Genomic DNA, 18,131 nt, shown 5'->3' on the forward strand with positions numbered 1-18,131 from the left:
TTGTTTGTTTTTGGTGCCTTCAGGGTACATTTGGTGACTGAGAAGCAAGACCATGTCTTCTGAGGATAGTATTGGCTGCTGCAGGGTGAAGCTACAATAGCTACACCATTCTTGTTGCTTCAAATCCCTCAGTGATACTTTGAGGTACAGGTAAAGTGTCACCGAATTCATACCTTGCTTCACACCTGCATGGGTCTGCACACATACCAAACCCAGAGGCAGATAAATTTGAAACTTTAAAAATACATTCTCCCTATTAGAAAAAGGGAACCTTTTCTCTCAACTGGTAAGCTTCTTTTTTGCTTGTATCTGGATCCACATCCCTCAGTAAGATTATGTAATTATGTAAAGCTTACACAAGTGATTTCTTTTTCCCTGTTATAAAGTACAATGAATACCACACCTAGATGATCCTGTAAGGAAGGGGAAAGAGAACAAAAAAGTACTTTTACTCTGGGAAAGATGCGTTGCATGCACTAGAGAAATGTTTTGTTCAGAAGGTTACTCAGACTTTACCCAAAGGCCGCTTCAAAACATAAGGTGGTGGGGTTGTTTTTTCCCCTCCTATGTTCCCTGTCAGACCAGCAAAGCTAAAAATATGCTGCTAGTAGTGATATTTTCAACACCTAGGACATAGATCAAAATCTCCCAAAACTTCTAGAGAAGTCAGCCTTTAGTACCAAGCACTTATTGCAGGGAAGAAAGGAGACCAAGTGGAATGATTATCATCTTTCCACACCAAACGCTTTTCCAGTACACACATCTCTGACCGTGACTCTTTGGCACTCTTCTCATTTTAATAGCCCTGAAAGTATCACTTAGTCTTTCCTACCTCAGTAAGTACGAGTACAGATGTGCCCGAAGTTAAAACACAACAGATGTGAGCTTCCCCAGGCTGCACGAGCAACCCGACTGCAGAATTACACTTGGTTATTAGCCTCCAGCTCTTGGGGTGCCCAAACGTGGATCCAAGACACCCTCAAGCCATCACATACGAAATCCACATCTCTAGCAGAGTACCAGATGCAGACCAAGGACACCAGCCGCACCACCCCAGTGCACAGTAGCATGTTTTTTGGTGCACCCTTAGAGGCCAGTGCCATAGGAAGCTATTCATTCACCTCGACTCTGCTGCCTGTTGACTATCCCGCCCAGCGTCCATCGCCGGTCCAGGCGCCTCAGGTGAGCCTTGCGTCGCTTAGAAACTAGTTTGGAGCATGGATGAAAACATAAAAGGAAAAAAAAAATGATGGGAGGGTGAGGAATAAAAACAAAACATGGCATTTACAAGCACTGGTCTTGTTAGCAGAACAGGTTAGATGGGATGCAGAAACTTTGGTTTAGTTTATATAGTACAGTGAAACAAGTTAGCTTCTTGAGCCTGGGTAACAGAAACCACCTACAACTGTCACAAATTGCCACCCTTGATATTAGTTTTATTTAAAAAAATAAAAAACACAGACAGACACAAAGCAAGCTGCACAACAAAGGAAAACGTGTCCAAGGTGGCTGCAGGGTCAGGACAGATCAACATCACTGCAGTTGGATCTCCTTGTTAGGCTACAGGGTCTCTGGAGAATTCACTCCATTGCATGCAATAATCAAACCCAACGGGGCTCTAATGCTCTCTAAATAAATTATCACATCACCAAAAAAAAAATCAGGGAAAAAAAAGGTAGCTTCTGATATGTGAGTTCACTTGTAACAGCACTCAGGAACTGCACCCAGCTGGAAAGTGTCTGCTGTCTCCTTGCTTGCAACATGCAACTCAAGCACTACCGCTGATAATACTCATTATGTTAATAGTTGATGTCTAGATCATGATTAAGAGAAAATAATGAGCAAACTAACCTTCCTGTTATTGAGCAGGCTCAAGAAGCTAACATGGCAGAACTGAGAATTAGTCCCACATTCAAACAATAATTTATGCTTAAAATATAAACAAAATATAAACAAAAACAAAACACTTATGGAAATGGCATTGTGAGAACAGCTGTGCACAGAGGACACCACTTGTTTTCCAGATTGCATACTTGGAACCGTACTTCAGTTCCTTCTTCTGGTTGTGGAGATGTGAACAACACAGGAACCACTGGACTGGCACAAACACAGACAAACGCTTTCCTCTTCCCATGTAAGGGCTTCCACTCTAGTTTGGCAACTACCGAAAGCATGCTTGGTGCTGACAAGAGTAATGCAAAATACTACACTTCAGCTATCTCTAGGGCACGACCACAACCGTTTTCCTAGTGATGCTGAGAAAGCTGTTCATCAACTCATTATCTCATTAATAATCGCTTGACTCTGCAGTCATTTTGGGAATATGCCCTCATACTCGTGGTCTTCTAACACTATGCTCTACAGACAACTAGGAACAGCAAAATGTTTTGATCAGGGGAAGGATTGGTTGAACAAGTGTTAATAACTTCCCCAAAAAAGCAGCTGATGCCTTCTTCCCCTTCACAGCTACTGAGGCTTAGTGCAAATTCCTGCACCCAGCTCCTTCACCTCAAATTTCTCCTTTGCTGTAAGGCCTAAACCTTCCCTAGCCACCCTAAGTAGAGGTGTGGTGTCTAGGCACAGTGTCTAGCTAGTGGTATTCTGTACTTCTCCTTTGATCCCACGTGGATCAAAGCAGAGAACCACCATGAATTTTCTGGGGAGCTAGATTTTAACTACATAGATCACTGTGGTTTTGGCTAAAGGGACTTAGTAATCCTCTTGGAAGCCCACAGTGGCACAAATGAGTAGCTGTCTTCAGTCCTTCCTGGTGGTGTTTTTCTTTCATGTTGGCTTAACCTGGTAGCTTTCTCCAAATGCACATGATGTTAGACTGCCAGTTACACACACACTACATGAGAGACAACACAAGACATTTTAGGAGACATACAGGTTATAGCAGAGAGAGGAGCTATAGCTGAAATCACAGTAACGCTGTCACAGATTGTGACTGTGTTAGGAGGTTTCTGTCCAAGAAGCAAGGAGATTAAGGACATTGATCTAATAGGTTTGAGGAAGGGGAGGGCTGTGGAAAGGGGAGAAACTCGTGTCAGAGGTCAGTCACCCACAGCTCCTTGCACAGAGCAGAGCTGAGTGGAGGGTTCAGCCATTTGGGATCTCCTGGTCTCCCACAGAGGGTCACACAGATCCACCGTGTTCTCCTTTACACAACAGTTGTAGGCTGTCCTTAGTAATAAGCCTTTTATACTTCAGCCACATTTTTATGAGTCAGTTTTTCATCTTCAGCAATACTGAATTTTGTCATGCGATCCTGGACTTGGACTTCAGTGGCCATCCCTTAGTTAGTCACCAGAAAGGTTATTTATCAAGAAGTGTCTAAACCTTTTAAGGGATCATTTTAAGATGTTTACTTTAACAGCTCCTGCGGCTACACAAGTTTCTCTAGATTGCTTTCTGAATGTTTTCCAAGCTCTGTAAGAGGGTGTTACTCCAAACACAGGCCCAGGTAGCAGCTGACTCTCTACCCTCATCCTGACCAAAGATGTTGTGCAGGCTCAAACACAGGGAGGAAACACGTTTGTCTCTCAGTGAAGAAACCAGAGATGCACAGAATTAATACTAATATGTAGGGGTAGTATTATTAATACCTTGCACCCAGCACCTCCTTATCTCTACAAGGGTCTGCCACCACACAGAGGACCTCTGAGTCTGCCTGGCTTGTGGACTTGTTCTGGGCCCTCTGAAAATGCAGAGGGCCAAGAGGCCGATAAAGAAAGTTCCCTACAGTAGTGTCTCTGCCCTTCAAAGCAGACAGTACAGATGGCATAGATGCAGGAAGTCTACATCTACAGAATTAATTCTGAAAGTAGTATGTACTCTACATGCAGGGGCTAGGGCACTTAATCCAGTCAAAGTACTGTCCTCCTCAGTTACATTGGAGTCTCCTTCTGCCTACTGAGAGAAAGTGGGCAAATTGTCTGTGTAAATGTTTGGTTTTTACACACGTCATTAAGAGAGTGAACTGAGTTTTTCCTTCCTCTCTTATGGAAGCCTTTCTTTCCTACTAATAACTATTGGGAGGCCATTCCACTACATGGCGAGGAGAATAGCTCAAGTAAAACATCTTTACTTGAGGAAGAAAGGGGAAGAAAAACAAAGAACAAAAGGAGCCTCAGCTTATGTGGTTAATAACATAGAACAAAGTTACTGAAAAGCAAGGGAAAGCTGGGGCACATCAAAGCAGCTGCAGAGGTAATGCAATTAGATTTGTCACTGGGATGGATCTGAACAAGAAGGGAAGAACAGTGTCAGGTTTCAGTGTATCTGGATTTGCAGTAAGGCAGGGAATGTGACTGCTGACCATAGCTGAGGAGAGCAATGTAGTGGATTAAAGAGGACCGAGAGGAAGAAGATAAGGAGCATTTGATGGATTTTCCATTACCCAGGACAGATTGCCACGGAGCAACAATCCTCAGCAGAGTACACTCCAGAGAGCAACATGAAAGGAGGAGGAGAGCTTGAAATGAAAGCAGTTTAAGCAATAAGGCTGTCAAGCATGCTTCATATTTAAGAGTCAGGAAAAGGGAGGCAGCTACAGATCAACAGACAAAGCATTCTTCTGCTCTTTCAGAAAACAGCAAGTTTTTTGGTCTATACTAACAGGGAAACTTTACTGCATCTGCTAGGGTGTTGCATCATACCAGACTGGTTCCCTGCCTACCAGGCTACAGTCAGCCTCTAAACCCTAAGTGAACCAGGATATGGGTAGCTTTGAGCAGGGAAAAATGAGTTAGAGCCAAAGATTTCAATAAAGCCACAGATGTCACCCTTGAGGCCCAGCAAAGTAACGTTTTGCCCGTTTGCTATCTTAATGGGCAGACTGTCACCCTGACACATCTCTAAACCTCCTTCCTCTATGCTAAGGAAAGGTCAGATGAGCTTCCACATACGTTTTACGTAAGTGTCATGTCAAAAGCACCTACAAATTTATCTAGAGATTCATTAGAATGAAGCAAATGATAATAAAAGTGTCCTTTGTACACAGTTGCTACATGAGAAGTCCATTAAGATGTGGTTAGTCTTTCATAATGGAACAGGGGAACATGTGAGGCTGCACTATTCCATTTCTGGAACCCAAATTAAGCATCTTTAGCCAAAAACACAGCACAGCTGGATACATATACATGACAAATGGCACTTCAGTTGTAACAGAGTAAGACCACACCAAATGAAGTTACCTTTCCACACAATCACAGACCACAGCAACCAGCACTTAAACTAGTTTTAAGGATTAATTTAACAAAAATGTACTGAGAAGCCACCATTGAAGTTAAATCTCACTCCTTTTAATCACCTGTGGCTCCAAAAAGCATATTCTTCCAAATAAAAGCTCTCACATATAATTTCTGCAGACAAGCCATGCAACTTTTTTCCTTTGACAGACATCATAGTCCAAGACCTCTGTCAGAACATGCTGCTTGGACTTGCACCGGAGTGTTTTTTTTTTTTTTTTTTTTTTTTTTTTTTTAAGTTTAAGGGTATTAAGATGGGTATCATTTCAGTGTTTTTAGTTTTGTTTTGTTTTTTAAACACAATGACAGTCCAAGACAGTCACAAAAGAATTACAGGCATGGTACTTCATCCTAATTTCTTCAACAGTTTAAATTTATTTACTGATTCAAAAAAGCAGAAGAGATTACTGCAGTGGATTAGCAGCCATGAGTGGTAGTAAGATTTCAAAGTCGCTCTTTTCCTACTGGTGGAGAAGTATACAGCAAGTGAATATTGGTTTGCCTTTGACAACAAAAAGCTTTCCATACCTTCCCCAATTTTGGATGTGTTGATGTCAGAGTCATCTCTGGTTCCGTTTTGGGATTCCAGGTATGTAGCAGGGACCCAGCCCTGCTCCTCTGCAGTGCTCACAAACCACCAGCCTACAAAAAGAAGCAAGAGAAGTTGCTCAGTCAACAAGTAAGAGGAACAAGGATTGTGCTTGCTTCTCAGTAGCATCCCACTGAGTCAGAAGCTTTGGTGCAGGTTTGAGTTACTCTGCAGCCTCCTAAAAAGAGGCTGTTTCTGTCAGATATTCTCAAAGTGCCTGATGAGTACACAGGCAGACCACACGTAAAAAAATACTGTAAAAAGAGCAAACAGTTTATTTTTAGATCTGAAATCTATCCATAACAACTCTGATTTGAGTTCTCCAACTGAGTTCCTGAAAGCCTGTCTTGCAGCATGTACATCTACAAAACTGAAATACTTTGTTAGCACAAATCCATGTTTGAGGTCTCAGAAGTCAAACAACGGAAGCAGGAAAGACTTCAGTAGAAGAGCACAAATTTCAGAATAGGACACAAAATAAACACTCCTAGCACACTTATCATCACCATTGCCAGCGTTCAACAATTGTGACCAGTATTCAGTGACCTAGAAAGTACTGCACACAACAGAAATAAGAGAAAAAGGCAACCAAAATGGGACTTCAGGCTATAAGGACCAGTTTATTTACCTTCCCACCTGATCCTCTGTGTTTCTATTATCTTTTAAAAAAAAAAAAACACAAAGTGATCACCAGCTCTATTGAGACAACCTTTAGGTCGTATCTATGGATGGATGAATAAAATTTTAGGTGAAACATCTTTCAGTTAAACGCATCCCAGTCACAACTATCCTCACACCCCTTTTCTTGCTTGGCCTCATTGATTTATTGAACCTTCCCCTGAGTTTGATGGAGTTGCTCACCCACGAGCCTGCAGAGCTCTAGGTTTGGAGCACATCTAGATTCTGCTGCAGTCAGGTAAGGTCAGGGTTAAGACACAGGACCATAAAAAGCGAAGCAGTTAAAACATTCCCATTGTTTTATATCATCTCCCAGTCTCTCCCCCCAAAATGCAAGTTGATTCGTCAGGAGAGCGCGAGCTATTGTTCAACGCTCGTTTTAGAGCCTGCCCAAAGGGAGTTGAGCAAACAGTTATTTCTGTACAAGCGCTTCAGCGCGGTTTACAGACTTTAATGGCTATCATAAAACCAAGAAATTTCACAGGAACCTGAACCTGCCTGCGATGAGCTAAGGCAGAGACAAGCCAGCTTGGTTTGCAAATAGATGGGGGCGCAAAGACTTATTTCTTTTGTGACAAAGCACAGACTCGTGTGATGGCCACGCAGCCCTCCTGCAGCGAGGAGATGAAGCCCTGGGTCCAGTAAGGGGAAGGGAGACTCTGCTGGGCTCCATGGCCATGCAATTTGCAACTTTAAAGGGAAAAAAAAGGAAAAATCTGAAATAATGCCTAAGTTCTCATGTTAAAAATCACCCATGTTTGTTCCAAAACTTGTCACAAAAGATTCTGCCAGAGGACAGGAGTTATAAACCCTCATTTTCCTTGCAGGAGCCTGCAGCGGGGAGACAACGTGCCCCAAGGAACAAACCCCCTCGCTCCTCAGCGGCACAGCTGCTAGGTAGCTCTATTTATTTACTCTCCAAGCTCAGACATGGCTTTCCATTTTCTGGCCCAGCAGAGGGTTGGAAACTTTGCTTCACAAGGCTCATGGTTGGAAAGTTTAAATTTAGTTATTCCTCCCCAGCAGGAGGTGGATTCTCCTGCCACAAAGCCCACAGCAGCGAGCACTGGAATCTGCCAGAGCGACTCAAAAATGCATCTTCACGGTCGCTCCTCATTTTACCAGTAACATATCAACATGGGTAGCGAACACAGCTTAACGTACACTTATAATTAAGCACAAAATGTCAGAAGCTGGCTTTCAGCTGATACCAATTAGGCTGGAATTGTTTATGTAAACTCTTCCTCAGAAAGAAATTAAATACAATTGCACAAAAGGTCTTGCCTACACTTAAAATGTGCGCTTGGGCCAAGCTCAAACCATGGTAAAACAGTTGTTGGAAGGCTGGAGCTCACAGCCTTGACGCCAGCCCAGCACTAGACCGTTTCGCAATACAGCTCCTCTGGCTGGGCTGACGGAGATGCTCTGTTGCCTCAGAGCCGAGCTGAAGGCCCTGCGTTTGGGCCCATAGCGTAGCTGAGCCCTCATCCATCCGAAAAGGGCTCCCTGTTAAAAAAGCAAGTCTTTGCCCCCAAACCTGGGCATGCATACGCCTGCCTCCCCATCACTCCCAAGTCCTTTGCAGGGTGCAGACAGAGCACGCAGCACTAACTAAGGTCTTAAGCAGCTTTGATTCTTCAAGGCGTCTCTGAGGGGAAAGCTGTTTGCCACTGAAATCATGAAAGTTATTTCTAAATATTTCCTTTATATACTATGTGCAAGGGTAAAGCACAGACCAGAAACCCATGCAGCTAATGAGAAATCAGCAGTGTGCACCCAGGTTCAGAGAACACAAGCTCCACGCTGAAATTCCACCAAGCTTGAAATGGAAGAAAAGCTTTAATGCAGGAATACAAATTCCCATTCATAGGAAAAACAGAACAAAAGCAAAACAAAGCCAACATCTTACTTAAATAGCCTGAACAATTGAAGAGAGCGAGAAACTTCCAGCAGCACTCCCAACAGTGGGAAGTCCAAATGGATGCTCACAAGCAAGACACACAAGGTCTTGGAGTGGCCAAGCAAGCAACACAGAGAAAACTTACTCCTTTTGAGGCATAAAATCCGAATTATGATGGCACATCTAAGCCATAACCCTGCAGAAAGGAAATTACAGCATAGCACAAGAACTGAGACTCCTAGCAGAAAGAGGCTGATGCGAAGATAAGTGCCACAAGGCAGTGCATGACAGCAGCGAACTGCAGAAAGTTACTGCCTGGCAGCTGATAACGAAGTATTTGCTCTGGATTACCACCTAGGTGGAAATATTAGGGCAGCTGTCACTTGGCCTCACCAATGGCACCTTTTAATTTATTCATTTAGCGAGCTCATGCAGATGAAGTAGCCAGATCGGCCTTTGTTTGCAGAAAGTCAGGGCTATAACGGAGCAAACTCCTGTGTGTCCCTCCCCAAAACCGTCGCAGCCTCACAGGAACATTGTTAGAAAACTCGCTTTTGAAACAGAACAAAACATCACATTTATTTTGAGTTCTCCCTCTATGCTGGATTTTAGCTTGACTTCACAATTCCTTATTAAAACCATTCTGTAGCAACATCTGCATGGAATTATGTAAAGTTATCTCTGTGCACTGCCAAGCCAGGCTGAGGTTCGCTCTTGCACTCACACCATCTGTAAAAATTAGGCACTGACTTGCAGCTCAAGTTAACCCTTACGGATGCCCCTAGCTCTCAGACACCAAAATGCAACTCTGAAGCTGATGTGGCACGGATGTCTAGACTGAGAGTGTTACCCAGCCCTCATCCCTGAGGAGGATTCAAAGGGAGTTTCAGTCTCAGAAGACATAGGGGGAATTGTGGCTGCTGCACCCAGGCCAAGCTCAGCTCAAGCTTTGCTGCATTACTCCAAATCCTGCCTTAATACTAACCCAGGAATATGAATTTGTAGGCATGCAATATTCCCTCCTGATGCATTGATTCTTTGGCTGGCACGTCAGCATCTTCAGCTGCAACAGACAAGATGTTTCTACGCTCACAGGGTCCATCTAGTCTCTGAGAATGAGAGATTTTAGCATGGACCTACACCGGTTAGTGAGAGATGAAAGGCTCCACATGCCACACAAATGCACTCTCATGGTTAGCTGATGATTGTGGAACAGACTGATCGTGCCTGAGAACGAATAAGTGACCAAAAATTGATTCTATAAATCTAATTGGATTGCCAGTCCTCCTTCCAAAAGGTTTTTAAAGAGGCCCCAACCCACCCCATGGGAAACTACTAAACAACAATCAAAGGGCTGCATTTTGTACAAGTTTGGTTTGTGTTGACCCTTATTCATGGCAATATTTAAGCTTCAGTATCTCCACACAGACAGGAAAATTAGCAATGTGAACAGAAGTAGCATATAAGGTGCTACAAATTCCTTGTTTTTGTTGTTAACAGCACGAACATGCGGAGCATTGATCTCCAGCTCTCCCCTCAGCCATTAAGTTCTCTGTAGATTTTTATTGCCAACTTTCAGCTTAACCAAAGTAAACAAGGACAGCAACGCTGTAAAAAGGGAATGGGAATCTCTCCTGCATGAGTGGACTACACTTTCTTCTAAACAAATACTTAAACAACACTCCACCTCTCAAGAGCCTTGGAAAAACCCCACTCGAGCAGTAGTCTGGTACATTTGCTGTGTACTCCTTGCACTTCAGAGAGCTGCTCCCTTTTAAAGTCCTTCTGACTTCGATCGAGAAATTTCAAGAGATAGTGCCTACGACTTGAGATGTCCTAAAAATATTAGATGCCATCAGCTCTCTTCAAAACATGGCCCACAGACATTTTTGTGCCGACAGCTGACCATTTTCTTTCAGAGATGCTATCTGCTTCTTTAAGGAACAGCTCAAATTTGAGAGCATTGCTGTGCAGATGAAGGCACTTGCTTTTTCCTCCCCTCCAGAGCTCTTACTTCCCACACAGTGGATGTATATTTGATGCGCACAGGGAAGTCGGTCATAATCGCCTCAGACAGATCTCTTAACAAATATGCAGGAGCAGAAAGGCAAAGGTAGCAGAAGCAGCACATAGCGAGAGATTTCCTGCAGTAGGAATGTTCTCATACCCACTGCCTAAACATTTACAGCAGTGTCCATACTGTTAGACACTACCAGTGTACGTGCTGCCTCTGCTCTGTACAAGGCTGCTTCAGCCTCGTACTTGGCAAAGGTGCTGGACTGATAGCGTTGAGCTTGTGTGAAGGCCAGTGTCTGATTTCTGAGCATGTCATCCTCACAATTCACATAAAAAGGCATCTTTGCCTTAAATATGGAGGTAAGATGCGAGAGCTCTTCCTAGCATGGACCTGACTGCAGTTTGGGGTAGAGGTCTGTGCATGAGTCAACGCTCAGCAGACTGGGGCCGTCATCTCTGGATGAATTATTCAAGTTGGTGAAATATTAAAGGCGGCTTTTATCCTTAAACACATTTCCCAGCCTGCGTGTGCTGTGGGCTGTGCAGCAGCCACCACTCAGCCGTGAAGTAATGTTTGTCTCGCTTTAAAGATGGAAACGGGGCTCCAACAGAGATGTGCTAGAGGAAGAAAGCGTTTGTGCCAGACATCCCACTTGAGCACAATGAAGACTCACAGCACAGATTCATGGCCTTTTTATGTGCCATACCCAGACCAGGCCGGGCCACATGTTAGGATTTCAGCTCAACCACATGTCGTGATCCTTCCTTCAAGTCCTGGAGCTACCTGCTAGCTGCACAGTACCCACACGTTCCTAGGGGCAACCACACTTCCCAGTGGGAGCCTCATTCTGCAAAGTGCTGCAACCCTAAATGTCTGTGAAAGCAGTCAAATGTACAAAGGTTGCAACCTTGCTTGCAACAACCACCTGTACTCCAGGTACAACTTTAGGAGGAAACAAAAAGACAAAAAACCTCACCAGCCCATCTCCAACAAATTTTCAAATTTGCTGATGAAATACCCTAAGAGCCCCACAGCACGGCAGTGGGGCAGCAGAGTTGCTAGATTTCTTATGTGAGAGAAAGGAGAAAGGAGCCTGTCATTCCTTTCCTGGTAGCCCAGCATGGGAGGAAACGTGCCAGCTGCTGGGGGAATTGCTGCTTCTGTATGGGTCATGAAACAAGTTTTCTGTCATATCACTGAAAGATAAATGATGAACTACAAACATGGAAACTCCAGTATTACTATTTTTATGACTATTATTTTTAAAGCTTCCTTCCTCTCTTCTCAAAGAAAATAACCCAATTAGGATTTGAAATGTACCAAGCAAACGTTTTGCTCCTGGTACTGAATGTGCCACAGCAGCTGACAGTTCATGGATTAGGAACCACACACCTGTCCACAGTGATCGCACAGCAATGGGTACAGAAGCCAGGTCACAGACTACGTTCTGCCCCACAAGCAATTAAGCAGAGTAGTATTTGTATGATTTCACAAAGAGTCAGCACATTCAAGGCTAAAGAAAGAGACTGCACACCCCTGTGCCTTGCTTCAGCGTTCAGCTAACATTTGAGACCCTCCAGGAACATAAGAGGAACCCCAGCTTAAGAGCATCACTCCAGAACACCGTCAGCCCAGAGCACACGTGGAGTGCCACTGGGGACACCTCTCTGCCACACCCTCTGTGGGAGAGCCTGAAAGCTGAGGTTTGTTTTCAGAGCGAAGGCTGCAGCAGTTTTTGCTTAGTTTGGTGATGGGAACAATATTTGAGAGAGCTTCCTGAGGTGAGGGAGGAGATGGGGAGCTGAAGGTGGGGACTCCTGGAAGGCTGGACTGCTGATATCACTTTTTGGCCATTAGCAGAACAGCACTTGGCCTTGTGGAGCTGAAAGTTGGAACAAAAGGCCATGAGCTGAGACCAGGGTTTGACGTTCCTCAGCAAGATTTGATAGCAACAGCTGATGCTTAGGGCTCAGCAGCAGCATGAGGAATAGAAGCACTGCGTTAGGTGTTTGCAGGCAAGCTCAAGGAGGGGGAAAAAAAAAGTGAATCCTAAAGTTTGGGTGCTGTTACAATGAAAGTTTTTTTCCCTGCAATGCCTGGCTAGTAAGGCAAGTTGTTGCTTCAAGTCTGTGTGGTTATGGATTTGCTATCCTATCCTTTCCTCCACCTCTACTACTAACCACGTGGGGTAGGTGGATGGAGGCTTCCCAGCCGTGCCTTGAGCATCTCTCCCCTTTGCTGCTGTTCTCCAGCTCCTTTGGCTGCAGAGCTGGCTGGCATGGGGGGTGCACCACGTGTGGACAGCATATCCATCCCAGTTACTATTGCCACACAAGTTTTTCCTGGACCAAGAGCAGCTGAGCTGACTAGGTGTGTACATAAGTGCTCAATACGGAGTCCCAGAGCATGTCTCAGATTTTGGCTTTAACATCTAGCTTGCCTGGACTGCTTTCACGTCACATCATATGCACAAATACACGTATAGATGTGGAAACTCACACCCTGACCTCTGCATTCAAATACTTATCACCCTCCTCTTCTGTTGGGATTGAAACTGCTTTTCCCCATACTTCTGGAAAAACAGAAGTGTTTAGAACATGGGAAAAGTTCATGGGAAAAGCAAAAACTGGATAATATACAATTCAGCTCTAATACTTTGTGGGTTACATCACTAGTAGAGACGATGGATATTCAGAGTATTAGACAAGTAGGAAATACCGCGTTATTGTATTCCTTCAAGTCTTCTAAGCTGGTAGATGACACGTCTGTCAGAGGGGCACATTTGGAAAAACACTTACTCATCTCTGATGATATTTGTGAATTTACGTGCGCACAGATGTGTAAAGCGCACAGTTTATCTTTGTGTTCTGATAATGTTATAAACTCCCCATGTCCTGGATCTGCAGCTATTTGTTATGGCCCAATAGTTACCCAGGGGCTTCCCCTCCCTGTTTTTTTTTAAAAAAGACCTCAAGCTTGTGTATTGACACAGCTGGAATGAAGGAATCTGCCAAACACGTTCTCAGGAATTGGCACATGCTTCCACAAGGCCATCGTACAATCCAGTACGAATTACACCAGTTCTGTCCTTAGAGCAAGGAAATAAATGCACTGCCTATTGCATTAGCAGCGATGGAAAAGCCTTAGACATTACCTGTAAATCCCAGACAAGGTCCCATCAAGCTCCATGTCACCAGCTTCCCCTAAATCAAGCACCCTGGCCTCCCCAAGACAAAAGGAGAAAAAAAAAGCACCAATTCCTAAGCCTGCCCGCGGCCAACTGCAAAGAAACACAACCAGGATGCCCACGGTGCTGGCCAGCATCCCAGCCCACCGAGACCAGGAGATGCACAGAGCAGTGGAGCAGGCAGCAGGTTGTACAGGGAGTCACATCCTCAGACACACTAACGCCTTCTGAAAATAAATTTAACATAATTTTTATTTTCCTGCTTTACTTAGTGTCACAAACACCTAATGGTGAAACTGCAATGCGAGCTGCATCCCACATAATCCAACAAGTTTGTGGCTCACAGACTTTGGTCATTACAGGAACAAAAGGAACGAAGAGAGGAGTGTTTTACTCAGAGGAAATATCTCATCAATCACGACAAGGAACAAAGCTATCTTTTGGTGGGCATGCTGTATTGTGCAAGCAGCCTGGCTGCAGCTGTTGGCCTGTGAATGCTGAGTGCTGTACAGTCACTGAATAAAAAGAGATCCACCGTAAGCAAATGGCTTTCAAAAGGCTACCAGCTTGTACCGGTGTCTTCTTTTATCTTGGAAAGTGACAGATGTGCCCCTCGACAATGAAATTATGATTTTAGTACCCACAAGGCCAGGTGAGATTGCCAGAGAGCACACAGACTTCACTGCCAGTATTAAAAGCTGCACATTAAGTCTGTACAGGCATCAAGTGGTACTGGGTAGTGCCCTCCTCTCTTCTTCTCTCGACACCATTTTTTTTGTTTTTACTTCCTCAGGTCCCCAAAACTGACCAGTGAGGATACCAACTGCTGCCTATGTCCTTCAGTACAGCTTCTCTGATCATTCAAGTTCATGGGGCACTTTCCTTGCTTCTCATTGATGAAACTGGAGACTTGCATCTTTTACTTCCAACAGGATCTCTGTCCTTCATCTACTTTAGCATTTTTACTCTTAGGAAGATCTAGGTTATGTAGGAAAGCTAAGCAGTAAGTCTCCCCTCACCCTCCTTCAAGCCTGGTCTCCCACCTCCTCTTCAGCAGCCCACACTTCAGGTTGATGTCTACTTTACCGATGAACCCAATGAACCCAAAGTGATATCATAGCCTCGATGTTTATAGAAATCAGTGACTTACAAAAGACCCTGACCACAAGTGGGTTTGCTGGGGTATGAATAGACAAAAACTGCAGCACACGGTGTAAAACAAGAACCCAGAGGCCAAGCCCAGCCTGGGGCAGCAGACAAGCAACCCACTGGCTTCAGGGAGGCTACGCCAGTGCCGCCACCTCCTGCAGCACATTTTCCAAAGCCACAAGCAATTGCTTCCAGGAAAGGTATGCAAACAGACGGCCTTCCACCCCAGGGGGCAGGAGCATCTCAGCCCCAGGAGCCAGCGGAGACTCCCTGGGTCATTCCGAGCTGTGGGGTTGTGTGTTCGCTGGGGTCAGCCAACAGGGTGCAACAGGCAAACTCACAAGTAATTTCCTTTACATTCACAGGACTTAATCTTAGAGCAAACACGTCTCGTGTCCAAGCCTTCCTCTAGGAAAACATGAATAAGCTTTCAAACGGGCCTCAGAGCAATCTTGTCCAAAGATTACAAATTACTTCCTAGCGGTTTAAAAAGTTACAGGCCCCCAAACCCCAGCTGATAGGAAACAGCCTCCATAGGCAGCAGAGAATAGCCAGTATTTACATCCTACACAGACTGACAAAAGTCACTTTTGTTTTAATTTCTTTTTCCGAAGTCCATAGAGAGTGTGGTGCCAGTTGCTTACTGGGAAATCCTCAAAACCACACAGATTGAGGGAAAAAGAGACTCGGTGGATTAGGAGTGACCCTAACAGTACAACGCAGCACTCCAGGTGCTGGAGTCGAAATCACACAGGAATCCCATATCTCAGTCAAAATTACAGCAGCTGCCCCTGAGAGGGACTCGAGTAACCTCAGGACACAGAGCAGTACTGGACAAGAGCTCGAGGCAAGGCACAAAGGCTGTACTATAACCAGGGGACAGAGCAGGCGAACAATGACGTGAGCTCAGCCTGAAGCGCAGCTGAGTCACCAGATGAAAGCCACGGCCTTTCACAAACAGCTTCTGTGGGATGCTTTCGAGCCACAAAGCTCCTCCTGCTAGAGCAACGAGGCACTCAGCCTCCCGGTGCCCAGCTCAGCGTGTGGAGCAGCAGCACCGCTCCAGCAACCAGCTCAAAAATGGCCATTTCCGTGTCCTGGCCATTCCCTGAGGCTCTGCTTTCCAAACACAACCTCTGTCCAGCGCTGTTCATTAGCTAGCTCTGGCAAGATCGCAGCCCAGATGGTACCTTATCGCGAATACTGATGTAAGCCCAGCTGAATGCTCGGCTCTCCCTCCAACGCTGCTTCGTGGCTCCTCTCCTGAGCTCCATTCAAGCCGTGCTTCTGCAGTGACCCCAGGAGCTGCTCCTCAAAGAGCTGCCTCAAAGAGCAGCAGGAAATGACAGCTTCGGAAATGAGCACCCGAGTGATGAATAGCAGGCTGCAAGAGCAGCCGGGGAGCCAGCAGCCTGCCAGTTCATGAACTGCACTGTGTTGAGCAAGGACATACATGGGCAGGCAGCATCACCCACACTCCCCAGAAGAGATTACGAACCCAGCTCAGTGTTTTCGGAAGGTTTTTTTTTTTTTTTTTTTTTTTTTTCCAGGCTTCTCTAAAATTTAGAAACTTACGGAGACATTGCTATGTTTAGATCAGCACGAAGCTGAACCAGCCCCATTTTGAGGAAATATAGTCGCCTGAGGAAAACTAGAAGAAAAAAAAGTAAGAGGAAAAAAAAAAAAAAAAAAAAAAAAAAAAAAGGAAAAGTCCTTTCCTTTTAGTTTTATTTCTCACGGGGACCCAGACTATGGGAGCAGCCTGTGCAGGTAGAAACAAGAGGACATTCACCTTTAGGAAGGGGAAACCTGAGCTCATCCAGGTAGGATTCAAGAAGCAGACAGAAATTACTGGGGTATCTGGTTCCATGAGCTCCAACAAAAAGGTGCATCAGCAGCGTAAGAAGAGAAGGCAAATATAGAGAAGCTGCTGAGGCAAAACCCCCTGGCAAGATGCTTACCTTTCCCCTTAAACAGAAAACCACTCCTCCCATGTTGCAGGAGATGCTGTGCATGCAGGCAGGTAACTAAGCACTTGTTTCTATCAGTTCTGGCTTAGCCCCGGATAGGAAGGCTGCTCGAGCACCTTCTCAGGGTTTTTGCTTCGTATGATTTCCCCAGATCGGTGCCACCAGGAGTGCTGACTTCACAGCCAGGTTAGCCTTTGATGCTCAGACCCGAGAGGCAGCCTAGACCCAGAGCACAGAACTGCTCTGCCTTCAGAGACCAGAAACACCTCGCTAAGGCTTGCACTGTGGGAATGACAACAACTTTCCTATTAACACCTCCTTCATAGCAAAAGGCCGGGTTACCGCCTGCCCAGTTGCCAGCCTGCCTCCAGGAAGGCACGGTTAAGTGTGCACTAAGTGAAAGGCCCAATATTTAAACAGTTTCATCCTCTGAGTCTCCTTCCTCTCTATTCAATCTTAATCAAACAGAGCCAGAGCTGGTACTAAGCACAGATTTGCTGGCAATAATCACTGAGGCTGAACTTCTGATACTAAATAAGGGTCAACCGGGCAAAATTAATGAAGTGAGATACAGAAAACCCGTCAATCTCTGCGTTTCACAGAGCTGAAACAAAACAAATCTAACATTGTGAAGCTTATTCCTTTCCATTAGGAATAAATCAACCATGAAACAAGGGCAGGAGGAATGCTGTTCTTGGGTGAAAAGCTAAGATTTGCAGACCCTCCATGACAAACACACAGGCACTGCACAATACAGCACCCTTTAAAATAAATAAGCAGCACAGCGAGGGATTACCTAAACCTGTAAGACAGATGATAGAGGCGTAGTGTTTATCCTTTCAACATGCAGGCACTTAAGCTTACCCCATGGGTGCCTGCAACATCAAACCCTTCCCTTCCCTCAACGCAATGCTACCAAAAGACGGATTGGACTGCCTGCACACCCTACTGCAAGTGCATCCCGCTTTCTTTGCTCAGATAGTTATTCCACAATCACTTTGATGCCAACATCATAGAAAACCTTGAACTCTGGCAGGCTGCAGCCCTCTACTTTTCAGGATCTCTTCTTGTAGCTTGACTGCCTTTTTTTTTTTTTCCTTCCTTCTCTGAAAATGCATCAATTTCCACTTTTTATCTTGGGAAAGATCAGTGATGGAGCACAGAGGCTACACGTTCACCTCAAGCTGGGTATCACACAGCTGGTTCAACACATAGGCAAAGCAGCAACCCTCAGGTGCTCTGAGTAACAGCTTGGCTGGAGGGCAAGGACACAAGAAGCACATCCCAGTACAGATGCAGCAAAGCAAGCCCAGGTTTGGCTGGTTTTAGTTTGCTTGACCCCACCAAAGCTCAAAGCAGAGTGACACCCGATGGCCCCTGGAAAGCCCT

General features: G+C 45.1%; 1 protein-coding gene across 6 annotated transcripts in view; it reads right to left on the minus strand.

Moving 5' to 3' along the window:
• Window positions 1–18,131, minus strand: part of SH3PXD2A (SH3 and PX domains 2A) — a 219,290-nt gene that overhangs the window by 22,103 nt on the left and 179,056 nt on the right. For 5 of the 6 annotated variants that reach the window (XM_032190925.1, XM_032190924.1, XM_032190929.1 and 2 more), the window contains 2 exons: window positions 5,781–5,894; window positions 1,122–1,205 (listed from right to left, as the gene is read on the minus strand). In XM_032190925.1, the coding sequence (XP_032046816.1) occupies window positions 1,122–1,205; window positions 5,781–5,894 (198 nt within the window). The remainder of the gene's footprint in view (window positions 1–1,121; window positions 1,206–5,780; window positions 5,895–18,131) is intronic. The other variant, XM_032190926.1, reaches the window with a different exon arrangement.

Source organism: Aythya fuligula, chromosome 7 (genome assembly GCF_009819795.1).
Source record: "Aythya fuligula isolate bAytFul2 chromosome 7, bAytFul2.pri, whole genome shotgun sequence".
NCBI lineage: Eukaryota > Metazoa > Chordata > Aves > Anseriformes > Anatidae > Aythya > Aythya fuligula.